Raw genomic sequence first — 27,059 nt, forward strand, 5'->3', positions numbered from 1 at the left:
CCAGTGTTTATGGGGAGAAAGCATGAAATTATGGAATCAAACCTACTGGGCCCTGAATGACCTGAATTAAGCAAATAATTTGGCCTCATTGAGGCTTAGTTTTCTCATCTTTGAAATGTAAAACAGACAACATAATACATGGGGCTCCCATGAAGATTTAATAGGCAATTAATGCGTCTGAAAGCATTTTATGAGCTACAAAAGTGTTACAGCAATCTAAGGTATCATCATCATCCCACGCTTACAGAGTAACCAGGAATCTCAAGTCAGGAAAAGTCCAGTGCAGAGTTCGGAATAATACAGAACAAGCTACCTAAGTCCAGAAGTGGGGCCTCTGGTGTTTGTTACTGAGAGAACCCCTTTGAGACACACACCGTTCTCATGCGTTGTACTTACTATTAGTGTCTTGGTCTGGTGAATTTTTGCTCAGGGCTTTGTTTCCCTCATAAGTTAAAATAATGACAGGCAAAGGCACGTAGTCTAGCTGAATGCTCTCCATTTTTGTTTCAGACCTGGATATCCTACAGGTGTGAAGTTGCCAAGAATAAGGGAGACCCAGGGGTCAAGGGGACCACGGTAGAGCACTAGAGTCACCCTTTCCTCTGTAAAGTCGTCCCTGCGTTCTCAAGGTGTGTCACTGAACTCTGAGACTACCGTTCTCCAGCAGTAATTGCTTCATCCTGGAGTTGCCATTTGCTTATTTCTCTGCCCTCCTAGACTGTGAGCTCTTTGAGGTCAGGACCTGTCTTAATCCCGTTTTGGCTGCATCCCAGAGAGTGCTCAGAGCTCATGGTAGGGTTTAGTAAATACTTAGTGAATGAATCCCTGATGTGGTTGTGATGTTGTATTACGAGCCCCATACAAAAGTGAAAATGAGGCTGGAATTATAGTTGGTTTGGTCACCATTTTGACTGTACTGATATTTGATTCAATCAGACTACTGTTTTTCAGGCTTTAAAAAAATTATAGTCGCCTTAAGCGGCCTTTTTAGACATTTCTCTCTTGTCTCCCCCAATCCCCTTCCGTTAAATTTAATACCACAGATATACTATATACCACTAGTTACTGTGGCCCTTTAGAAGCCATAGCCATTTTCATATGTAAGACATTTTTGTCCCCCAAGAACCGATTTTTGCTGCCTTGAAGCGACACCACCCTTATTGAGAAATCATAATTTATAGAATCAGGTGGTTTGGTGCTGTGCAGATATTCTAAAGAGTTCCTATTTGATATTTACATAGTCGCTTATGAAGTTCTTAAGCCTCAATTGCTTGTTTTGTTGGCATGCTTTTAAGATAAAGCTGTTGGACTGATTTTTTTTTTGGGGGGGGTGTGGTGTAAAATAACTGATGCTTTTGGCACTGTCTAGGAGGCAAGGCCAAGACTTTCCTCAGACCACCAACAGTATTTCAGTGTGGGTCCAAGTTATAAACAAATCTGAAGGCTTGGTTCTTAGTTCCATTTTTAAAAAAAATATTTAGACTAAAAATATACTTACATTTATTATTAATAGTTAGAGCCATGCTTCCTGAGCGATCCTGCCACATCCTTCCTATGTGAGGTGTTTGTAAATAATGTATTATCCAAGTTGGGAGAATATGTTACTACCATATACACTTAAAAAGCAACTATAATGTGGCTAATGTGCAGAATGAATAGGCAATTTTCATTTTCTTTGGATGACATGAAGTAGCTCTCTGGCAAAAATGGTGCAAGCAGCCACGTTGTTTGAAGTGGTGAGCTTCAATAGGAGTGCCATTTCTTTTTTTTTTTTTTTCCTTTTTTCTTTTTGAATTATTTTACTTTATCTTATTTTTTTGAGATGGAGTCTCGCTGTGTCGCCAGGGTGGAGTGCAGTGGCATGATCTCGGCTCACTGCAACCTCTGCCTCCCAGGTTCAAGCCATTCTCCTGCCTCAGTCTCTGGAGTAGCTGGGTTTACAGGTGCCTGCCACCATGCCTGGCTAATTTTTGTATTTCTAGTAGAGACGGGATTTCACCATGTTGGCCAGGATGGTCTTGATATCTTGACCTCATAATCTGTCCACCTCGGTCTCCCAGAGTGCTGGGATTACAGGCATGAGCCACTGCACCCAGCCTTCTTTTTAATTTTTATGTGTACATAGTAGGTACATTTATGGGGTATACGAGATGATAGGCATATTATCTTGTGTATCAAGATAGTGGGTATATATATTTATGGGGTACATGAGCTGTTTTGATACAGGATTCAGTGTGTAGGAATCACATCATGGAGAATGGGGTCTGCATCCCCTCGAGCATTTATCCTTTGTGTTACAGACAATCCATTTATTTTCTTTTAGTTATTTTGAAATGTACAATTAAATTATTGACTATAGTCACCCTGTTGTGCTATCAAATGGTATGGAGTGCCTTTTCTCATCCATCCCATGGAGAGTTTAGAATAGTTTTTGAAGAATATGAAAAAGTATTGGACTTGATTTCAAAGACCCCTTCTATTATCATGCTCATAGGGCCTCTCTAGTTGTCTTTTAACTGAGGTGGAACACAGACACTTTTAGGAAAACGTACCCTTGACAACTTACCCAGAGAAACCTATCTTTGCTTGGAGAGCCGTCCATGTTGTTCCGTTTGTACTAACATAGATCCTAAACATTTGAAATCTTCTGGCATCTCATAGTGAAGTTCTGCGATGCCATGGTTGATCATTATTAGTATATGGAGTTATAAGATTTGATTACCTCTGGTAAGTTCCCAGAGTGCTTTGTGCTTTCCCCTTTATGTCTGTTATTGCTCTTAACCATCTTCTAAGATTGATAGGACAGATATTAGTATGCCCATTTTATAGATGAGCAGCCTGTGGCTAAGAGAAGTTAAGTGGCCTCTCTAGCAGATTATGCCCTCAAATGTAGAAAAACTCAATGTAGTTCTTCAGACTCCAAAGTCAGTGCCATTTACTTGCCCATAGTAAATGCCTTCAGCCTTCTTAAAAGCCATCGTGGAGGAGTGAGCAGGTCCCAAGAAGCACTGCCTGGACTGTGAGTAGGAGGAGGCAGAAGTTGACTTAATAAAGGCATGGATTTCTAGCAATTAGGACATCCCAATAGTGGCATGAACTACTTTGAGAATTAGAGAGTGCCCAGTGTTGAAATGGTCATCTGGAGGTCGGAGTGGGCTAAACTATATAGTATGCCATTTGGCTAGATGACCTTTCACGTCCCTTACAATTCTGAGACTTTGTTAAAAAAAAAATCTTCTGTCCATTTCCTCCTTTGTGGTTTAGCCACATACATCAGATGCCCAAGTTCGTGGTTCCTTTCCCAGCTTTGCATCAGAAGCACCCATGGGGCTTTGTGAGAATGCATATGCCAGGCCAGCCCCCAGCTCTCCTGTATCGGAATTCCATTGGTGGGGTGGAGGGGGAGGCGTGAGAGTATGTTTCAGAGTTCCACAAGGAATTCTAAGTTGTTAAATTGTGAACCACTCTTCTTGTGTAGCCCACTGACAACAAGGCACACACAGACCTCTTTTTAAACTTGGTGGTATAATTCAGTAGCATCAAGGAATCATAGTTTCTCAGTGTGCAATACCCTTGTTAATATTAAAAGGCCGTTTAATAAACTGCATTGGTTCTCTTGGCTGCAAGGATACCATGGTCCCTGCTTGACAGATTGGTTTTGCCCATATCTTATCATCCCTGCCTGTTTCGCAGCAGAGTGGGAGTTTGGTGCCAGTCTAGAAAATGGGCACAGGTCCTTTTGTACCCTTCTTATTCTGGAAAATCCAGCTCAAAGGGTTACCATTGGGTGTGAAGGCCAGCCTCTGTAATGAGCAGGTTGGATACAGAAACTAGGGAGTGGCTCACTGCTATCCTAGTTACCTACTTCTACCTACTGGTTTTCTTTGTACCAGTTAGAAACCTCCAGTGCACAAAGAATTAACGGTTGCCATTGACTGCTTTCTTGAAGACTTTTCTTGATCCAGTACTGAGCTGTGTTTATGGCAGTCCTCTGAGAGCATAATCTCTGAAGGATATGTCTGTATAAAATATGCACCAGAGGATCATAAATTCTCCATCGTGTCTCCCCATGGCGGGCCAACAACAAAAAAAAATTCACAATTGCTCCACCAGTATTTTTTTTCTACTTTTCAATCAATAGGATGCTTTTTAAAGCTTATGTTTCTCGTCGGACACTTTAAGTGACGAATGAGACAAAAGAAAAAAAAAGCCAAGATAAAATGACAGTATAGACACTCCTCAAATCCTATAATGAACTCCACAGGGCATCCAATTTTGATGTATTAGGATTTTTTTTTTATAATGAGTACATTGTTGGAAATCACATTTTCTATCCGCAGGAGCTGGAGATGAAACCGAGCTGACATCTTACCTCTTTGTAGTTAATTAGCAAGAGAAAAGTAGTGTTTTGAATCTCATGTGGGAAAAGGGGAGGTATTATTCACCCACCCTCGCCCCTTTCTCCCTTCAAACACCTGGATCATTCTGTGTGCTCTTTGATTTGGTTTAACGGTTTGGATAAGTCTGGTTGGCAGGGAAAGGATGAGGGAGGTTGAAGAATGGTTATTATTTAATGAAAAAAAATTACTGTGTCTCCCTCTCCCCTCCATCTTGCTTATAGGATAAATAAACTAAGTCAAGTCTTTTTATTTTAAAGATCAGTTTCTTACCTGGACTCGGACTCTAGGCAGTTCCCGTGGCACAAGGGTTGTTTGTTGTCACCATCGTTACATTGGTCACCGTGGAATCCTCAGTGCTCAGTACCGTGCATGGAGCTTAGCAGGCATTTGATCAGTATTTATTAATTAATAAATAAAATGGTGCTGGCCCATATAGTAAAGTATTCTAGTTGCATTAGCTGTGTCTAATACCTTTCTCTGCATAGTAGCCACATCCACTTTAGGATTTGTAGTGAGGTTTCCGTAGAATTCAGTGGTTAGGGACAGAGGGTTGGAGTGCAGTGTGCATGTGGGATTCCATCTAGGGACTGGTCATTGGCAGGTGAATGGAGCTGGGGTCCATACAGATGCCCCGTCCGGATGAAGGGTAAGTGAGTGGTGGGCAGATGCAGCACGAGGGCTCCTCCGGCCCATACGTCTTTATTAACATCACATCACATGCCCAGTCCTGGGGTGTACAGAGGAGAGCCAATGTCACTAAGCACATACTTGTAAGCACTGAGCACTCACAGGTTGCACCGCATGGGACTGATCCCAAGTAGAATAAGACGGGGCAGCAGGGCCGGGTGTGGATGGAAACACCACTTTTTGCATCTCCTCTCCCTGCCCTTGCTGAACTCTGCCTGCTCCCTCCACCGTCGGTCCTCTTCACAGCCACCTGGTGGGGGACCCCAGGGGAGGTGACTCAGTGGAGGAGCCCTGCTCTGACAAAGTCAGTCCCACAGAATCGCACTGGCCGGGCTCTCTCCCTGCACAGCGCCTCTTCCTGGGGTCCCCAGCTCAGAGAAGCCTCCTGGAGGAGGCAAGACTCAAGGGGACCCTGAAAGCAGGCAGGGCTTGGACTGTGGGTAGCCTGGGGCACTGTGGACTGGGGACAGCAGGAGCTGGGGTGACCCTGAGGGCAGAGAGGGCTTGGTGGGCGAGCCCTACAGGCTGGGGACAGCAGGAGCCGGTGGTGGGTGTGAGGGGTTAGCCTGGCCTGGGGAGGGTGGGGGAAACCAGGTTGCTGTCATACCAGTGATGGAGGGCCCTAGTGGCCAGCCAAGGGCTCCTGTAGGCCCCAGGGAAGGGGACAGAGATGACAGGTGTGGAGAAGCAGCAAGGAGGAGGGCTTGTTGGCCTCTGGCTAGGCTTGGGGTTGTCTCCGTCCCTCGTGAGCTCTGAGCCTTGGCTTTCCTCTCAGTAAAATGGACATAGGCGCATTTACCCCAATGGCCAAGGGTGGCTGCAATGCTGACATGAGTCTATGGATCTAGAGGCTTTGCAGGGCACAGGACACTGTCTGAAGACAGAGTCTGAGGTTCCTGTCCCTATAGGATTGCATCAGGGGTGTGCCATACCTATCATGGGCCAGCTAAGCAGCTCCCATGGTGGCCAGGTGCGTGGGTAAGCTCATGAGCCACTTTGTGGCTTTGCAACAACAAAGATGAGCTACTGCTTCCATTTGGATTCCTGCTCTTGCTTTGGATGCCCTCCCCGCCCCACAAGTCATCTACCGTGACCGCTTCCTCTGTGTGCGTCTGACGTCCCGGTATGCGTGTGACTGCTCAGGCGTGACTGCTTAGCGCCCACCAGTGCTCTCCTCCAGGCATCTGCATCTCTGAGCATTTTAGCCTGGGCCTCAGTCCAGCCTCCCCCACTTGATATTTGAATGATTTTGTACGAGCACTGTGTTTTGGATAGCACTGTGGTGACTGTTACTAGGGAATCATCTCCTGGACAGCGAAGAAAGGTCTGACGTGTCTTTGGTTCCCCAACCTCTTCCTCAGCTGTACTGCAGGTGTCCGTAAAGGGTTCCTTTCCTGTTTCCTTCCTCCCCTCCTGCTTCCTCCCCTTCCCTCTCCTCCCTCCCTTTCCTTCCCCTTCTCTTCCTCCTTGCCCTCTGGGGCTCCTGTGAGTCTCCTGATGACTGGGACAGCAGGTGCTGGGACACAGGAGAGCACAGGCTGAGAGCTGGCTACTCAAGGATCTGTGGCGCTCTAGACCAGTGGTTCACAACCCTTCCTTACCACTAAGAATCATCTTGGGCCAGGCATGGTGGCTCATGCCTGTAATCTCAACACTTCGAAAGGCCGAGGTGGGAGGATCACCTGAGGTTAGGAGTTTGAGACCAGCCTGGCCAACATGGCGAAACCCCATCTCTACTAAAAATACAAAAATCACCCAGGCATGGTGGCATGTACCTATAATCTCAGCTACTTAGGAGGCTGAGGCAGAATTGCTTGAACCTGGGAGGTGGAGGTTCCAGTGAACCGAGATTGCACCACTGCACTCCAGCCTGGGCAAGAGAGTGAGACTCCTCTATCTGTAAATAAATAAGTAAATAATTTTTAAAAAGAATCATTTTGGGAAACTTTTAGACATAGATTCCCTGACCAAGGACATTGGGAACCAAGTCACAGTAGCAGTCAAATGATACTAGCAATGCTGCCATGAAGAAAGGGGATACCGGCTGAGTTATTCTGCTTGTGCTGGGCCAGACTGTTCAAATGCCTCCCGTGGAGTTTTGAGCTAATCATCATGACAGTCCCCTGAGGTGGGTGCTATCAGTGTCCGCATTTTGCAGTTAAGGAAGTTAAAGCCCATAGAGGAAGAAGCTTTGCCAAAGTCACACAGCTGCTAAGTGACCAGGGTGGCAACTCGGGCACTCTGGCTCCCAAGCCGAGTTCTTGAGCTCTCCTCTCCATGCTCCTTTGGTCTGGGTGGTGCCCAGCCATCTGTCTAGATAGGTATCCTGCTGACTGCAATGTGGCAGTCTATGGCTAGTAGGGACGTGGGGGAACAGTGTGACCGACCTCCTTGCACAGGGCTGTCATTGCACTGCGGGCTACAGCAGAGCCCCGTTCACATTGGAGGGGCACCCACTCAGCTGGGCTGTTTTCTGCGGAACCAGTTGTTTGTCCTCCCCTAACCTTCCCCACAGCAGCACGGAGTCCAGGAACCCTGAGCACCGGGACCAGGGCCGTCTTGGGAGGGGTGGGGGCGGGGGCTTTGTGCACAGGTCTTGCCTGTGGGCCTCATTTCTGTGTCTCTGGTATGAGAAAAACCTGGATTGAATAGAAAGACCTTCCCTGAAACTGGGAGGTTGCTGAGAGACCAAAGAATGACTTGGACAAGTCCAGCTTGGCGATAGATGAGTTTATTAGGACTTACATAGCAGGCACTCCTGGGCGGCAGGACAGATCTAGAGATCCCTGCTGCTCCCGTCTCTAAACTGCCTTTAAGCTAATTTCCTGGCTCTTTGCCTACTGTGTTTGGGCAATGAGACTGCTTGTCTTGCTACGTTCTCAGATAAGTTCCGGGGCATTGGGTTCTCAGGGACGCCTGCTCCTCAGCTGGGCACCATGGCCTCAGCTCCACCTGACTTCAAGGCTCAAGCAGTGGACACACACCTTTAAGGAACCTGCTGGGGGACCGTCGCACTGCGCTGCCTCTCTCATTTCCCATTTCTTGTGCCCACGAAGCCTCTCCGGAAGGCACAGGCTCTGCTCTCGTTCTTACTCCTTCCTTCTCACACAGGGACCTGAGGATCTACACAGACCACGTGGGCCTGGGCTGCTGGCCCAGTCACCCTTGGAGGCCCCCTTGGTCCGTCTAGATGAGCCCCACCTGGGACCCCACGCAGGCCGAGCTGCTCTTGGTTCTGACGGCTCTGCTTGGCCTCCCTCCCAAATCTCGTCTACATAAGACCTGCTTCCCTGCTGGCGAAGCACCACCATTTCTATGGAGAACTTGGGGTGTCATTCTCAACTCCAGTCTGAGTTGCCATCATGTTCCATGATGCTGGCAGCCTGTCCCAGCCTGTGGTCACTTGGCACCCCCTGGAGAGGTGGACTTGTACTCTGGATCTGCAGCCCAGGCAGCAGTGGGAGCGTCTCCTCCAGCTCAGCCCCGGTGCCTCTGCCCTCTCCCAGGTCTCATGGACTCTGGTGGACAAAGGTTCTTGTCAGAGGAAATCGTTGACAGGGTGCCATGGGAAACAGCCTCTCCAGGGAGGCAAGATTCCAACCTCAGCTCTTGCTCCTGTAGCCCCTCTTTCGGAGGTGTCTTTCTGGCTGGATTAAACACTTGCTCATTAAACCTGGCTTAATAAGAAACTAGAAAAGAAAAAGAATTAGCAAAATTCTGATTCTAGACTGGGTAATCGCTTTGAGAAATGCGATTTTTCCCTTTTGCCACTTCATCAAAAGAGTGAGAATCTGGGCCTTTCTAGGGTGTGGATGAAGGCTGAGCTGCAGTCTCCAACAGAGGAAGCTCAGTGCCCAGACCAGTAGTATACACAACTGAGACTTCTAGAATGAATGAAGAATGAATGAATGGATAAATTGGAGTGAGGCACTTACAGAGATAAAATTCAGTTTGATAAGAAGGAGGCGTCCTTAAATCTTGTGTTTTCTCCTAGAGTTGAGTCCTAATGGGGGCGGCATCCTTGTACGGAAACACAAAAGGTTAATAGCAATAACAATAGAAACCTCGTGTTTGTGTATGGAGAACCTTACGCTTCCCAAATACTTTCCCACAGATGACCTCATTTAATCTTTGTTTTGTCACAGAGATATTTTATTCCCATCTAAAAAAGTAGGACACCCGGGATCACAGTCAAAAAGGTATTAAACTCTGTGTTGGAATGATGGTTTAAGCTACTTCTTGTGACTTCTATTCCAATTTTCCCCATGTCATCACGGCTGATTAGAGAATAATTATGATAATACAACTGAGAATAATATAAGATGTAGAGACTTACGTCCCATGTGCCAGGCACTAATCACCCAGTTTGCAGATGAAGAAACTGTGCATAGAGTGGTTGGGTAGATAAAGGCCCCCCAGCATGGGTGTGGGTCCCGAGGAAAGGCATGGCTCATTTGCCAGGGAGCTGTGGTGTGGACCTGCTTTGCCTCCTCTCCCAGACCCCGCCAAGGTCATGCACCTGCCCAGCAGCAGAGCCAGGAGGCCAACCCTGACAATCTGAGTCCTCACCACTACCTACTGGCATCTCACCACAGCTCACCGGCTCTCTCTTCTGTTCTTATCTACTGCGTGGGCCAGTTCCCTGCTCTCTTGTTCTTGTCCCAGCAGCCTAACCGTAGCAAAATCTAATTATCCTACCCTGGAAGAATCAAAGGTGACATTTTCTCCGTGGATGGGAAGCTGTGCTGGAGGACTGTAAACATTGGTTGACTTATCTCGGGGTTCTCTTTGAAGGCACCTGGTTCCATGGATGACTTAGCTTCCATGTAGCTAGATGACCCCAGAATGCCTGATTGTCCTGGCCCCAGGTCATGCTCGTATGTCTCTTCTTGGATTGGATGCTTCGTCTAATCCAAGGAATGGCTGCCTTTAATCAACCCCTCTGCATTTGTTCATCTTCCTCTGGGGCTGTGGGGTAAGGCAGTGGAGGGAGATGCTTAGAGAGGACATCATCCTTTTCATTTTTTCTTTCAAGATATTTTTGAACAGCAATGTTAAAGCCCCCGTAATGCTGCTGTGAATTGTTAACAAGCATGTTTGCACGTCACATCTATCATGCTATGTGCGCGATGTTATGTGAAGACACGGCTTGAAGTATTTTTAAGATCTGGCCTTTCATCTCTGGAAGCACAAGAAAGTATTTGCAGATTGGTCTCTGGAATGAAATTAGCCTAGCACGTTGGCCGGTTCCTATAAAGTGTGGGCATTTCTGTAAGTGGTTCTGAGTCCCTTAATCCTTTTGATCATTTGCACTGTGTATTTTTACACAGGTTCTTTTACTTTGGAGAAATAAAGTAAAGAAACTTAAAGGTGAGTTTGGCAAGGGCATCACTGTGCTGTTTGTCAAGGCAAATGAATCTTGAATTTGAATGGTAGTAGTTTCTTTTAAACAACCAAGCTTCTTTAAACCTCTCCACAAATAATGTCAGTGGCAGATTATGTCTGAAAGTGTTTGCTGGCGAGTGGAAATCTTTCCTGACCCCATATTGCTGTCATGAAAGAAGAGCCTAATCCCATAAAATATTCTTGACAGCCTCGTGTCAGTTACCACACAGCTGTGATTTCTTATCTGGGCTACAGCCTGTGTGACATTTGTTGTCACTTCATGGCTTCAGGTTTCTCCATTCAGAAGCTCAGGTCATAATAGGAGGTTGAGCTTCATCTCCGGTTGAAACCTGGTTCGCTTATGACTGAATCCTCTTACCTCCTCACTGTTGTGTGAAAAAACTCATAGGGAGACCTTGATTTCCTCATTTGTTTAATGGGGACCATATGTCTCTGGCAAAATCGTTGTAAGCAATGTTTGTATGTCTGTGTTCACAGCAGCATTGTTTGCAGTGGTAAAAAGGTAGAGGCAACCCACATGTTCATTGATGGATGAATGGATAAACAAACAAAATACACCCAATGGAATATTATTCAGCCCTAAAAAGGAAGAAAATGCAGACACATGCAACAACATGGATGAACCTTGTGGACATTATGCCAAGTTAAATAAGACAGTCACAAAAAGACAAATAGTGGATTCCACTTATAGGAAGTCCCTAGAGAAGTCAAATCCATAGAGACAAGAAAGTGGAAAGGGGGTTGCCAGGGTCCAGTGGGAGCGGGAAAGGGGAGTTGATGTTTAATGGTTACAGAATACCAGTTTTGCGAGATGAAAAGAGTTCTGGAGCTGGATGATTAGTGATGATTGCAAAACATTGTGAATGTACTTAATCTGATGGTAAATTTTATGTTATGTTCATTTTATCAAAATAGGAAAAAAATGAGCATTAAATGATATCAAGTAGATAAGTGGCTACCATATCATTGTTGTTCACTAAATCATAAAGTAACAGCTTTCACCATGTGTAGGATAGTAAAATATGTGGTATTTTAATGGTTCTATGAAACTTCATCTTATGAGTATACCATGTTTGTTTCCCTTTGTTTGGCTTGTGTATTTCTTATAGTATTCTACCATTGTAATAATGACAGAGTGAATTTTTTGTGCATGTATATATCTTTTCTATTAGTTGAAGTTATACCTTTGAGATGGATTTCCTGGATCACTTAATCAAGGTAAATGAGCGTCTTTGTGGCTCTTGCTACATACACCTGTGGGGTTTCAGAACAGATTTAGTGATTTTACCCTGTCACTAGCCAAGTAAGGGCACCATTTCATTGTATCCTCAACAGCACTAAGATGCTTCTAAGCAATTTTATTAAATGTGATAAGAGATAATATGTTAGTGTTTGAATATGCATTTATTTGCTTTCATTTTGATAACTAAAAATGTTGGCATTTTGCATGTCTCAATTTACATGTATTTCTTCACATAGGAAGAAATACATGTAAATTGAGAAGAAATAGCCTGTTTACGTCTTTTACTTATATTTTAGTGTGGTTTCAATGTTTTTCATGCCAAATATATCTGTCACGGTGATAACATATTACCATTTTTAATATTCAGAGATTTTTAATGCTTATATAGTTGAATCACTTATTTAAACATTTCAAATTACAAAATAATATGTTCAACTAGAGCAAAAGTGGTTTTACAATCACATTATTATACCTACTGTATCTTTTCCCCAAACTCTCCACTGTCATTCTTTTCATATCTTTTAGCGTAAAATCTGTTTAGATGCTAACTTGAATGACTATAGTATTTGAATTAAAATTATATGGACTAGCCAATTAATAATAAAATATTAATATAATAATAACCCAGTATAAAAGGACATGCCAATTAGAGCAAAGAAGAAATTAAAATTGCTAATAACCATGAAATTTATGTTTTACTTCACTAATAATATAAATTCATCCTAAATAAAACAATAGAATTCTATCTTCCAGCTATGAATTGCCAAGGATAAAAAATGTTGTAATGGTGACTGAGACTGGCCCTCAAAAATGCTGCCAATGGAAAGAGAAAACTGGGTCAACTTTACTGAAAAGCAGTTTGGAACTAGGCATCAAGAAATTTAAAAATGTTTAGAAACATTGATTTAGAAATTCCATTTATATAACTAAGGCTTGAGGCAGCTTCAGAAGCATGGAAAAATATTTACATTTATGGATAAAAATATATTTCAGTCTAATTGCCCAATGACAAGGAATGATTGAATAAGTAGTTGGACAACCATCTGATGGGGAGTTGTGTATTCATTATAAATGGCGTTTTCTAAAAGTTTTAGTGACATGGGGAAGTATTCCCAATATAGTGGTAAGAGAGAAAAGCATGCTGTAATGAATGTAGTGGAAGAAATTTGTGTGTGTGTGTGTGTGTGTGTGCGTGCACGTGTGCATGCACACATCTGGTAGGCACCCAGGAAGAGATTCATAAAATTTATTGATAGTGCTTATGTGGCAGGAGTATAGGTGATTTGTATTTTCTTTTTTTTTTTTTTTTTTTTTTTTTTGAGATGGAGTCTCACCCTGTTGCCAAGGCTGGAGTGCAGTGGTGCGATCTCGGCTTACTGCAACCTCCACCTCTCAGGTTCAAGCGATTCTCCTGCCTCAGCCTCCCTAGTAGCTGGGATTACAGACACCCACGACCACGCCTGGCTAATTTTTGTCTTTTTAGTGGAGACGGGGTTACACCATGTTGGCCAGGCTGATCTTGAACTCCTGACCTCAAGTGATCCACCTGCCTTGGCCTCCCAAAGTGCTGGGATTACAGGCTTGAGCTACTGCGCCTGGCCTGTATTTTCTGTTTTATACTTCCTCACATTTTCTAAGCTTCAATGTTATCTGCAAATACTGTTTCTACCATCAGAGGAAATTTAAATATTAACAAAAAGATCAAATTGAAGATAATGAATAGATTTCTTTTCTTTTCTGGGTTCATGTTCCAAATGTTCACCTTGCGCTCTTTCCTTTGATGTATTGGTTAGAGCCCTGGACCAGAAGTCAGAAGGTATGTTTTTGTTTTTCAGGTTATGGCCCAGAAATTCACTAGCTGTGTGACCTTGGGCAAATCTAACTTATATGTGTCATTGTTTTTCATTTTGTAAAATGAGGATTTCTACTTTCCCTACCTGCACCATTGGACAGTTGTGAGAATTAAAGTGAGATGACCAATATATTGGAAGACACTTTTGCAGATTAAGGTGCCAGTTCAGGGGATTCCCAAAACCACCCACATGTTTGATAATTTGCTAGAAGGACTTGCAGAACTCACTGAATGCTGTTATACTTATGGTTACAGCGTCTTACAGGGAAAGGATGCAGCTCACAATTAGCTAAAGAAAGGCATCAGGTGGAGGCTGGGAGGGCTCCAAATGCTTCTGTTGTCTTCTCTCCTGGAGTCAGGATGTGCTGACCTTTTGGTGTCTATGTGTAACAATATGCAGAATACTGCCAACCAGAGAAGCTTGCCTGAGCTTCACTGTCCAGAGTTTTTATTGTTGCTCCATTGCATACGAGTGATTGATTGGTTGCCCACATGATTGAACTCAGTCTCCAGGTGTTCTGATACCGTATGATCCAAAGCCCCTTTCTGAATTCGCATGGTTGGTCTTTGTAGCATGGCCAACTCTCACCCTAGGATAATTGGATGTAGCTGGTTCCATCCTGAGACCTAGTGTGCCCAGCATTGGATGTGACACACATTATCTTCCAGAAGCTGAGGACAAAAGTCCAGACCTCTCTTTGGGCAAGGCCAAGTTCTTTTCTTTTCTTTTCTTTTCTATTCTTTTTTTTTTTTTTTTTTTTTTTTTTGAGGCAGAGTTTTGCTCTTGTTGCCCAGGCTGGAGTGCAGTGCCGCGATTGTGGCTCACTGAAACCTCCCCCTCCCGGGTTCAAGCAATTCTTGTGCCTCAGCCTCCCGAGTAGCTGGGATTACAGGCATCCACCACCACACCCAGCTAATTTTTTGTTTAGTAGAGATGGGGTTTCACCAGATTGGCCAGGCTAGTCTCTAACTCCTGACCTCAGGTGATGCACCCTACTCGGCCTCCCAAAGTTCTAGGATTACAGTGAACTACCATGCCCAGCTTGCCAAATTCTTTACTACACATAAGGTGACTGAAAACAGATGGATAAAAAATTTATATAGCCTAGTGATCTTAGTATGGAGGGATCTCTTATTTGCCATGCTCTAAGACTATAAAATAAAGAAGGACATGAATTTCACAGGTACAAGCAGTACTGCAAATAACCACCCCTGATCCACCAAACCTCCAGGACCACCACTGAGAACAGGCCTACTTACAGAGGATCCTGCAAATAGACATATGTCACCATCATTGTTTACCACAGAGAAGAATTAGGCTGAGAAAACACTTACCAACCCTGCTGGGTATTTAAATCTGACCTTTGTCCCACTGTTAACAGCACAGCAAGTATGTCCCTCCTTAACTCACTGATCTCAAGTGAACGAGTGATCAGCCTGTTTTTTACAGGTTTCTCTCCCTGGCACCATCTCACTGTGGTGCAGCTGAGCTCACTACATATAGCATGGAGTGATGATAAAAATAAATTGGCTCTTTCCCTTTGCAGAGTTTCAGTTCTTGAGCGCTATGTCAGGGTGGATCCATAAGGTTTCCTGAGTGAGCTTAGAAACCTGAAAACCCACGTTTGTTTTTTCATGAACTTAAAACAATTTATTAGAGCACAATGTAGAAGTCATCGCAGCAAGCTCACTAGAAGAGAACTGTATGCTTTTATGGAAAAAGAACCAGTAACAGAGCCTTGAGAGAGACTGTTAGCTAAAGTCTAATCCTCCTTCCATTCTTCCTTCACAGGGTAGAGTTTCAGCTTTTGTCTGTTGTTTTTTTGTGAACAAAAAACTTGCAATAAATTGATGTTGTCATTAAATTTCGGTTGTACGTTTTGTTTCTTCCAAGAAAAAACTGGCCATGCAGAAGTCGTCCGAGTGGTGTACCAGCCAGAACACATCAGTTTTGAGGAACTGCTCAAGGTCTTCTGGGAGAATCACGACCCGACCCAAGGTAGAGTGATGAGTGAGCCAGTATTTAATTATCTTACTAATTACAGCTGGGATAATTAGTGTTTGAGCTGCATGGAAGAGATGAACCTTGAAATCACACAGGAGCTCAAGAATATGATTGCAGACATTTATTGACGGAGGAGAGGAGGGGCTGGGGAGAAAAAGGGTGAGAGAATAAAGGCACAGCCACATTCGGCGCCCCTGCCCCCCTTACAGCTGTCAGGGGTGGGAAAATTCCCACAGAGGAAGACGCCAGACAATAGCGATCCGTTCACCTTTGATTATTGCATTATTCCTCCTTAATGCAGTCTTTTGTCTACAAAATTAAAGTGTCTTTCCAGCAGCTCCAAAGTTTTCCTGATTTATGGTTTCTTTATTTCTCTGAGTTTAGCCTTTCTCGTCTTTTGACGTTATCAGGTTGGATTTTTTTAAAAAAATGTATGTGGTGATAAAGAAGAACATAAAGTAAAATGCAGTATTCACTAGGTCCACAAAGCTTGCTCATTTAAATATTTCATTTGTTCTCTTTGGAATTTATTATGTGGAGATATTAATATATTTGGGCTATAAACAATGGTGGTTGGAAATTTTATTTGAATGCATACACAAGTGAAATATTCCATGTTGGCAAATATCATTGTAATATTCAATAATGAAGCAATTTCAAGATTGCATCCCAGCAGCCTTACAGGCCCTGCTTTGCCAGTGTGATGATCTGATATTATGCAGCTTATGAACTGAAAAGTCCTATGCAATAGATGTGGTTTTTTACAAACCCTCTTCATTTGGCAGTCAGTCTGTTTCACGAAAGTATTTTCCCTTTGGTGTCAGATTTTTGTGTAGTGGGTATGCAGTGTTATTTCTTGATGAGTGAAGTTTTTCTCCAAATGTAAATTCTGCTTCATGGTGGAATCTTCATATGCCTGTAGCAGCACAGGTTGGTGGGTCCTGAGTGCTGGTTCTAAGAACCATCCCATTCCAGGGCTTTTTGCCAGAGGTCAAAGGTCAGAGATGAGGCAAGAGCAGCAAAGTGACAAACTCGAGCAGGGTGAGGCAGGTTCAGGATCCACGCAGATCTGTCAGGGCAGGTGGGGGCCTAGAGGTCTGGGCCTAGGAAGGAGGCCGGTGGCACGATTTCCATGACAACGAAGTCTGGTTTGACATGGCGGAATGGGTACCTGGTGGAAGAGGGATGAGGTATGGGGCAGTGTAGGGAAAGAACCGGTAGGACAAGAACACTCTAATCAGAAGGTTCACGTGTCACCCTAACTTGGGATATGGGACATCACTTCGTGTGGGAAGGCAGGTCTGCGGGCCTAGATTGCTTTGGTTCTGCAGGAAGCTCTGCAGCGAGGATCATAAATCAGGGTGGTGACAGCCAGTCGCTCGTTCTCGTAAGTCATCAATCCAGATGGAGCAGACGTTCAGCCATTTGACTGTCAAAGTCAAGGGTCAGAGGAAGATGATAAGAGTTCCAAAATTATCAATGAAGACATGTATCAGAGACCCAGGCAAGGCCTGAGGTCATGTAGGTGACAGGTCGGGTCTGTGTCCTTTAATGTGGCCAACTGCAATGCCACGTCCTGATAGAATCTCCTTAGGCTTAGGCCTGGCAGAATTGTAAAGAAGGCCAAGTCTGTCGTCAACTTCTCTCTCCATACCGCTCTTAAATGCTTTCATTTGATCACATCTTCATTGATTAATTGGGTTGCTAATACCGGCCCCTGAACCTCGGGGGGAATACTACTGTGATGAGGGTTTGGGCTGGGAGAACTCACCTCTCTGTTCATCATTTGGCCTTCCATGGGCTCTGTGTTTGTAATGGTGGCGTCTCTGGGGTTAAAAAAGATTTTCCAGATCTTCACATCATAGGTGGTAATATGGAGACCAAAACAAGGCAAGGGCATGCCTAAGGTTGTAGCGTGATCCAGTCTCCCCAGCTGAATTCAGAGAACCACTCCTCAACACCAGAGCAACCCTGACTGCCCCAGGACCCCTCCAATCTATGGTCCCCACCCTTCTGCCTCTCTTATGGACCATCTCCTTCCATAGGTCAGTGGCGTCCCCAGAGATGAGGAAGAGGTAAGGAAGGGCAGGGGATGATGGTTAGTTAAGGGTAGGGCGAGAGGTCCTCCATCAGGAACCTCTACTCCGCTGGCTTTGTTTTTCTTAAGCTAGTTTTTTAGTTTCTATTACATGTAACAGTAACAAAAATCCTTACCAATCCACCCATTCAATCCAAACAATCTTATGCCCATTATATTTGCCAGGTGCCCTTTTATTTTTTGTTTTTGTTTTTTATTTTTTTTTTTTTTGAGACTGAGTCTTAGTCTGTTGCTCAAGCTGGAGTGCAGTGGCGTGATCGCGTCTCACTGCACCCTCCACCTCCCAGGTGCAAGCAGTTCCCCTGCCTCAGCCTCCTGAGTAGCTGGGATTACAGGTGCGTGCCACCATACCTGGCTAATTTTTCATGTTTATAATAGAGTTGGGGTTTCACCATGTTGGCCAGGCTGGTCTTGAACTTTTGACCTCAAGTGATCCACCCTCCTTGGCCTCCCAAAGTGCTGGGATTACAGGCGTGAGCCACTGCGCCTAGCCACCAGGTGTACTAAATCACTTAAGGCATCTGGGATACGCAGGACTATCCAGCCTCTTGGTTAATGCACATGGAAAATATATTCCTACAGGAAGAAAATAATTAATTCCAATATGCTGAGATCAAGTGAGCATACAGATAAATGCGCATAAGACCACAGGCTAAATGTTAACATGAAATCATTAAAACAAGTATGTGTTAGCACTTGAACATTAAAGGCAAAAAACAAACAATAACCAACCCTTAAGTTCAGAATAACTCTGGTATCAATGGAGTTGATATTCCTGGGGAACCCTGAAGGTCCAAAAACAATGACACGTGTCAAGTGTCATTTTTCCAAGGTCAGAATTTGAAGCCTGCTCCTCGAAGGATGGACCAGAGGCAGGGGAGAGCCAGGCTACAAATGAACTTGGCTATCACTCACTCGCCACATCTGACCACAGCTGCTTAAATCTCTACTTGAGGTCACATGGCAACCTGTCACGTTTCACAGTAAAAGTTGGTCTTGAAAAGAAAGCCGCCACTAGAGAAGATGAGGGTGGGGAAGATATGTAAGACTGACTGTTCTTACTCAGAAAATGGACATTTTCAAAGAGAGCAGCAGGTTGGATTTGGTGGTGACTCTGATCTGTGAGGCAGTAGTCCACTCCAGGTTCTTTTCAGAAACAAAAGTGATTACTAAAACTACTCCAGCAATGCTCTTGCCTGTGCCAGAATTGCTTATCAACAAAAAGACAAAACTTGTGTAGAAGTTGAAAAGGCATTGACATTTGATGTGAAGATGTGCCCAGGAAACATGATTTCCACAGAAATGTGACTCAAAAGAAATGTATTTTAATTAGCATGTTGAAAGATTTTAGTACCTTTTTGTAAAGTCATTAAGGACTTGAAGGGGCCTTAAATTTTTTTAGTTATAATTCACTGCATTTTATAGGAGAAGCAGTATCTACACTGATATTTGCAAATGTGGAGATTCTTGCTGATGTCAATGGTCTTACTGTAGTAGAAACAGCAAGAATGTAAGCTTAGAGTCCCCTTCCAGTTAAATCAGATCTTCATGGCATAGGCTAAACAGAGAACATTCAGCATGTCTTTCCTGCTTCAAGGTGCTGAAGTAGCTCTCATAGTATCTGCCCTAATGGACATCTAGATGAAGTCCCCATATGTTTTCTTCCTTTTTTTTTTGGATGGAGTCTTGCTCTGTCGCCTAGGCTGGAGTACCGTGGTGCGATCTTGGCTCACTGCAACCTCTGCTTCCCAGGTTCAAGTGATTCTCCTGCCTCAGCCTCCTGAATAGCTTGGATTACAGGCATCCGCCACCACACCCAGCTAATTTTTGTATTTTTCCTAGAGATGGGGTTTCACCATGTTGGTCAGGCTGGTCTCAAACTCCTGACCTCAGGTGATCCACACACCTCGGCCTCCCCAAGTGCTGGGATTACAGGCCGTGAGGCATGAACCACTGTGCCTAGCCTTCTGCCATTTTGGAGGGAGCAAAGCTGTTAAGTGAGAGATTGGAAGGTGTAGGCTTTTTAAGGTATAGGTGAGGCCCGAGACCTGTTATTCCACAGCCACTAGACAGTGAGTCTGAAGAGGATGCCACTCCACGGATTAGCCTAAGGAGGAATGACAGACATGCTAGCATCATTACTCATGTGGTCCGTAAGTGGAATAGTCTTTTCTTTTCATTTACCAATTACCACAGAACCTCTACTTTTGCTGAAACATTTGAATCCCACTGTTTAAGCCAATAGGTGCTATTCTGGCCTTCTTTCTTACTCATGGGATGAAGACAGTTCCTTTAGGCTCCTGAGGATAGACTGGCAGGTGTACATTTCTGGCCATGGGGTACCCAGACTCCCACTGTCTCCAGGCAACATGGTAGGTGCCTGAGATTTAGGAGATTTGAGTTCTGGTCCCTGGTTGGCCCCTTCCCAACCACATGATTTTGGCCAGGACACTTACCCAACCTGAACCTCCGTTTTTCTCATCTACACAAAAAGGGATAATAATGTCTATACTGCCGACTTCATGGTCTGATGTAGGATTTAAATAAAATAGTGTGAAAATAACATGAAAATGGTATAGGTGCCATGCCAGTGCCAGGTATTGTTGTTACGTCTTTTTCAACACAACAATACAATTCCATCAGATTTTAATTTTACATTTATTCTTACATCTGTGTTGCCCTTGATTCTTTGTCTGGGTATTTACCCTCCATCTACTAAAGTGTGGGTTTTCTACCCACCGAGATTCTTGTGTCTCTTGCATTGGTTGGAAAGAGTTCAGCATTGTTTATGTTGTCTTCTGGGACCTTGCTGGTGCTGACAGTGGTGATGAGGCTGGTGGATCCTTGCTCAAAAGCCTCCTTAAGGTTTCTTCTGACAGAGTAATCTAAAGAACTGGATCAGGTTCCCAGCATTTCATGGCTGGTCTGTATCCTCCTAACTAGCATGACCTGTGCATGAATAACACAATTCAGACCTCCTAGTCCTGCGTAGGACACGGGGCACAGACTGAGTGCCTCGAGCCAAGCCACAGGTACACCAGGCAGAGAGTCTTCAGTTTTGTGTGACTTCACCCACTAAATCTGATTTCTCAGTTGCAACCCATCTTGCTGTCCTCAGTCCTGGAGCAAGGGAGAGCAACATTTACTAAGCACCTCTTAGGGGCCAGTCTTAGCGATAGATGTTTTATAATCCTAATTTCATTTAAATCTGACCATAAGCCTGTGAAGTAAGGATCATTGTCTTTGCTTAGCAGAAGAGGAGCAATGAGGTTCCAGAAGACTCACAATCTTGCTTAATGTTAGTGGCAGTATTTGGATGCAGCTCTGTCTAAAGCTCAGGTCTATTTTCTTTTCCCTACACTAGAGGAATCTAAGCTTCCTGACTAGGAAGACCTCTTCGAAGGATGCACAATTTTTTTTTTTTTGTTTTTTTTGAGACATGATCTTGCTCTATCACCTAGGCTGGAGTGCAGTGGCACAATTGGCTTACTGCAACTTCTGCCTCCCAAGCTCAAGACATCCTCCCACCTCAGCCTCCTGAGTAGCTAGGATGACAGGTGCACGCCACCATGCCCAACTTATTTTTTGTATTTTTGGTAGAGATGGATTTTGCCCTGTTGCTCAGGCTGGTCTCGAACTCCTGGGCTCAAGCAATCCACCTGCCTCAGCCTTCCAAAGTTCTGGGATGACAGATGTGGCCACTGCACCCAGCTGGGATGCACATTTTTATGGATCCTCCAGTGATAACAATTGTGCTTTTAGTATATTTAAAAAAGCAAATGTATTAAAATGCTACTATGGATTTAATTATACTTTAAATTGCATGCCTATTGTATTCACCACTTCCACGTCATGTACTTCTGGAAAATCGAACTATTGTACACATAATGCATTCTCCAGGCTCTAGATCTTGCCTGCTGCACAGTTGGATGCGTGGACCTTTTGTGGCAACTCCAAGCCTTCCCAGAGGACTGTGCTCTGGAAACTGCTCTGGTTTACTCCTTGGGGAGCAGTGGCCTTTGCAGAGGCCTCTGGCTGAGAGTGCTGGTTGACCCCAATATTAGGGTTTCCCCCACCTGTGTAGTTTAAGAATTTTAGCTGGTGTGCAGCCACCCATAAAGACAAAATCCCTCAGACACATTAGAGCTAAGTATGGCCACATGTCTAAATTCTGACTGTGGGGGCCTTAGTAGAAGTGACAGCGTGCAGCTTCTGGGTTTGTGGCCTTAGAGGAAGGGGCATTCTCATCCGCTTCCTCCCTTCCCACAAGTCAGTGTGGGGCTGAAGTGGTGGACCATCACGAAGCCCAGGGATGGAGCCTGACCCTTGTCCTGCTAGAGCTGCAAGATGGAGGAGCCGGAGTCACCATCCCAGGCTGGATCTTTAGGCAAGAACTCTTGTTTAAAGTACTGCTATTGTGGTTCATTGAAGCCTTCTTATTCTCATTTTCTACAGCAGCTGAACCTATGTCTTGACTAACACAGCCTTCAACTATAAGCTGGTGATGAACTCCCAGTCACCCTTCTGAAAGCCTTAATTACAATGTTCCCTTAATTAAAACGTCTTTAATCAAACCTGTTGTTAAGAGTGTGGACCCTGGGGTCAGAGATGTCATGGCTGTGAACCAGATCGGCCCGGCACTCGCTGTGCGGACAGGCCTCATTTCTCTCTATCCACTTGACCACGTAGGTCCTCCAGTAGTTTACTAACTGGCCTGTCTCACCCTTTCTCATTCCCTGCTCCATAATGCCCTGTTAAAAACACAAAACCAGCTGTGGCCCCCTCTGGCTTAAAGCGCTTTGCTGGTTGCCCGGTTTCTTTGGGATGAGATCCAGACTCTTTACAGTGGCCAGTGTGGCCTGGGATTACCTGATTGGCACTTGCCTTTCCAACTTTGGCTCATACCACAGTTCTCCCCAGACTATGCCCCATCCATGCTTACTGCGCTTCAGTTACTGTGGCCTTCATCTGTTCCATTCCTGGAAGACTTGAGCTCTTTCTTGCCTCGCACAGTGTGCCTACTGCTTAGCCTGTCCATAGCTCTTGGTCTGCCACCAACATCAGGCAAGACTGCAAGTCTTTGGAACCTCATTGCTTCTCTTCTGCTAAGCAAAGTCAGTGATGCCTACTTCATAGGGTTATAGTCAGGATTAAATGCAATTAGGATTATAAAACATCTACCGCTAAGACTGGCCCCTAAGGGGTGCTTAGTAAATGTTGCTCTTCCTTGCTCCAGGATCGAGGACAGCAAGAACTATGTGACTGGCTCCTTCTCCTTTAAGTCTCAGCTGAAGATGTCATCCTCAGAAAGGTCTTCCCTGCCCACCCTAATTAAAGTAGCACTCCCAGCCCTCACCCCCATGAACTTCTGTACCATCGTTCTCTCCTTCCTTCCTAACTCATCATGAGGTAAAATCACATGTTTACTTGTTTATTGCTTATTCTCTGACTCCTCTAGAAGGTGGGCTTTGTATTAAATGTTTTCTCATTGAACTAGTGAGTGAACCTCTGTTTCTGCATCTGTAATAGTTTGTGCCTTCTCAGTGTGGGGGCGCACACGGGAGCGGAGCCTGCTGTGCAGAGCGTGGCGCCTGGTGCGGAATAAGCGCTGGCTCTAATAGCTGTCGTGCTCATGCCGCCTGTGGAAGGGCCGTTTCCATCAACAGCTGCTGTTTGTTTGTCTTGTTCTTTCGTGAATCCCAGTATTTCTCTGCTTGTTCTCTATCATTTTTCCTCAGCTCATGTTCTGATTACCCCTGATGGCTTCCTATTCTTGGTTCACACCCTTTATCCTCAATCAGCTCCTCTTCACCCCTTTCCACCTGCAGCACAGCTCCCAGTTGTCCTCAGAAGGCTTGGTCTGGTTTGCCCCCGTGGGCTGCACCGTCTGTGCTGTTGGGTTTCCTGGGGCCCCAGGGCCACACATCCTGGCCTTACCGTGAGCTGGGGATTTTGTGGGGCTCCTCAGCCTGTGCTTGGAACTAGAGAGCCTGCAAGGACTCTTCTCTACTTGGTGTCCTTGGGCTGCATGGGCTTCCCTGCCAGACGTATGCAGTCACCACGAAGCCCTGCTCCAGGCGAGTTTTTTCCAGGTGGCCCCAGGGAATCGGGTGGGATAGGTCCACTCCGTGTGCAGGAGGTTGGCTCCCGAGCCTCTTTCCAGGTGCTCTGTGGAGAAGCAGGTCCCCTGTGCTGTCTACTGGGAAACATTCGTTGAAGGGAGACAAATCCTATTTTCCTTCTGTTCCCCATCAACTTGGCAATAAAATACTGTCGTTCGTGTATTTGAACTTGCCAGATTAATATCTGAACTTCCTTGTGCTGACCCCTTGAAGTTAGTTTTTTAAAATAAGTCACCAGTTTTGAAGGACTACCCTTTTTTAGACCATATACAAGGAATCTATCATCTGCAAATAATTAGACAGTGGGAATGATATTGTATTGCTAATGAGCAGATGTGCAGACTCGGAGTGGAAGAACAGCTGCACACACATAAAATGCAAAAGCGACCCAAACCCAGCATTATGAATTCTGAAAGGGATTTCATTCTTTTAAGAATTTCAGAAACAGAGAAAAATGAAACAAAAGAATTTAACTGATATTTTTATTAATTGTTCTTTCAGTCACACTTTCCCTTCTATCACATTATCATACGTGTTCGTAGTATCTTTGCTGTTTGCAAAAGTGTTATTTGCACTTTTAAATCCTTCTGTCATATAATACTATAAAGCTTCTATTTACCATTTTTCCTTTGCCTTTCTAGTGTTACAAGGGTTTGGTGGCTGCACTCTGAGTGACAGACTCTTACTGAAGGTCTTTCCTGAGCTGTGCACGATGCTAAGTGCTCATGTGTACGTGATCCCATTTGATCCTTAAAGCAACCTATGAACCTTAGACCCATTTTGTAGAGCAACAGAAAGGCCCGGAGAGGTGAAGTGATTTGGCACAAGCCACTTACTACATTGCTTGACAGAGGTGGAATTCAGACTTCAGGGCTAAAATCGAAGCCTGATGTTCTTTCTGTTGGGTAGCACATGGCCCCACAGTGCTACACAGTTCTATCAGAAAGCAGAAAACACGCCCCACTGGAAACAGCAGCACATTATCCGATGATTTTAAACTCTTTGTGATGTCCATTACAATTTTATAATCCTATTAAGGATTTGCAAGATGAAGAAGCTCAAATAATCAGGCTTTTGAAAACTTTTAGCCAGGAAGAGTTTCACATATCTTAGATAGTAATGGTTAGGTCATTTAGAATTTGAATAAATTGCTGAAATGGTATGAAATCACTAAAAAGAAATGAAGTCAGAAGAATTACTAGACTTCACATAAAAGAGTACTGAATTAGGTCACAGAAAAATCCGAGCTGGTAACACTGGCAGGAACTAGGATTTCTAGGTTCCAGGAATGGCAGGCTGAGTTATTCAGACCAAATTGCCCACTGAAAGCAGCTCCAAATGTTGAATAAAATACAACTATATATATAAAGCATCACATCAAAGGGCTGACAGAACTATGAGGAATTAACCAGGTTAAAATGGAAGGCAACACAGGAACCCAGACAGGTAAGCAGAGGATTAGATATATCTTTATTCTGAGCAAACTTGTTAATCCCAGAAAATGTGAGCTTTGAGAGCCTTATTAAGGACGTAGAGGGAGTGACCGACACAATTCCAGCACTTGACCCAGTGGACATGGTAAGATGCTGTACCCCACACCTGGGGGGGCACCTTCTTCTCAATCACACATATTCCAGGCCATAAAAGGCTCAGTATGTTTCAAAGGGATTAAAATCATGTAGCTTTTTTTTTCTCTTACCATAATGCAAGTATTCAGAAAATCGTCTTATGTTAGAAAATTTAAAAATTTCTGGCCAGGCATTATGGCTCACGTCTGTAATACCAGCGTTTTGGGAGGCCAAGGAGGATCACTTGAATCCAGGAGTTCAGGACCAGTCTGGGTGACATAGTGAGGTCTCCATCTCTACAAGAAATTTCAAAAAAACTAGCTGGGCATGGTGGCACATCCCTGTAGTCCCAGCTACTCAGGAGTTTGAGGTGGGAGGGTTGCTTGTGCCCAGGAGGTTGAGGCCACACTGAGCCATGATTGTGCCACTGCACACCAGCCTGAGCAACAGAGCAAGAGCTTGCCTGAAAAAAACAAATCTGAATATCCTAGTTATCAAAGATAAATCATGATGGAAATTGTAAAATACTTTGAATCAAATGATAATTAAAATACTGTATGTTAAAATTGATAGGGCATAGGTAAAGCAGTTCTCAGAGGGACATATAGAGCCTTAAATTCATATATTAGAAGAGAAAAGAAGCTGAGCTAAGCGTCCATCTCAAGAACTTAGAAAATCAGCAAGAAATTCAACCCAAACAGTATAAAATAAATAATGAAGGGCAGAAAGAAATGAAATGGGAAGCAAACAAACAGAAGATCAAAAAAGCCAAGAGTCAGTATTTCATAATGGCTACAAAATTGATAAAGCTCTGGGAAGTTGTTCAAGGAAAAAGTGAGAAGACACAAATATACAACATTAGGAATAAAAAGTGGGATATCACTACAGATGTGGGAGATTTTACAGAAACCAGGAAGATATGATAAGCAACTTTGTGTCAATAAATTTGAAAAGTTAGATACATTCTTTAAAAATATAGTTTAATAAAACTGAAGAAAGACACCACTGGCTTCATCAGTGAGTTCTCCCAACATTTAAGGAAGAAATAATTGCAGTTTTTCATAATGTTTTCAAGAGATTAGAGAGAGATGCAGTCCATCTTATGATCCTTGCATAGTCTTGATACCAAAACTTAACTATGTAAGAAAAGAAAATTGTAGGACAATCTTACTTATGACTATATTTGCAGAAATCCTACGCAAACTATTAGCAAACTGAATTTAATAGTATATAAGAAAATAATACATCATGACCAATTTTAGTTTCCTCCAACGAACGCAAGCTTAGTTTAGCACTTCAGTATTAGCCCATGTAATTAACCACCTTAGCAGGTATTTTAAAAACATGTATGATTATTGAAATAGATGCTTAAAAAGTATTGAATACAATTCAGTATTCATAAATAATTTAAAAACACATATAAAAGATGACTTTCTTATTCTGATAAGTAGTACATGCAAAAGCCTATAGCAAGCATTGTATTTAATAATGATGCGTTGAGAAGCTACAGAGAATGCCATTGCAATTTCTAATCAGCATTGGAGTGGGGGTCCTAGCTCATGCAATAAGTCAAGGAAAGAATACGTGTATGCTGATTGAAAAATCCACTAGATACCTATTTATCTTTCCCCAGCCGGACACCATTCCTCTTCTCCCTTGAAGTGGTCATGTGACTGAG

At 44.0% G+C, this 27,059-nt stretch overlaps 1 protein-coding gene across 8 annotated transcripts in view; it reads left to right on the forward strand.

The window, feature by feature from the left end:
* The window catches only part of MSRA (methionine sulfoxide reductase A), a 424,140-nt gene that overhangs the window by 232,865 nt on the left and 164,216 nt on the right, over positions 1 to 27,059 (forward strand). For all 8 annotated transcript variants that reach the window (XR_004672804.3, XR_010112903.1, XR_004672805.3 and 5 more), the window contains exon 4: positions 15,483 to 15,587. Coding sequence is in view for 5 of the 8 variants with exons in the window: in XM_034965628.3 (XP_034821519.1) it covers positions 15,483 to 15,587 (105 nt within the window). In the remaining 3 variants the exon portion in view is untranslated. The remainder of the gene's footprint in view (positions 1 to 15,482; positions 15,588 to 27,059) is intronic.

This window comes from Pan paniscus, chromosome 7 (genome assembly GCF_029289425.2).
Source record: "Pan paniscus chromosome 7, NHGRI_mPanPan1-v2.0_pri, whole genome shotgun sequence".
In the NCBI taxonomy this organism is placed as follows: Eukaryota; Metazoa; Chordata; class Mammalia; order Primates; family Hominidae; genus Pan; species Pan paniscus.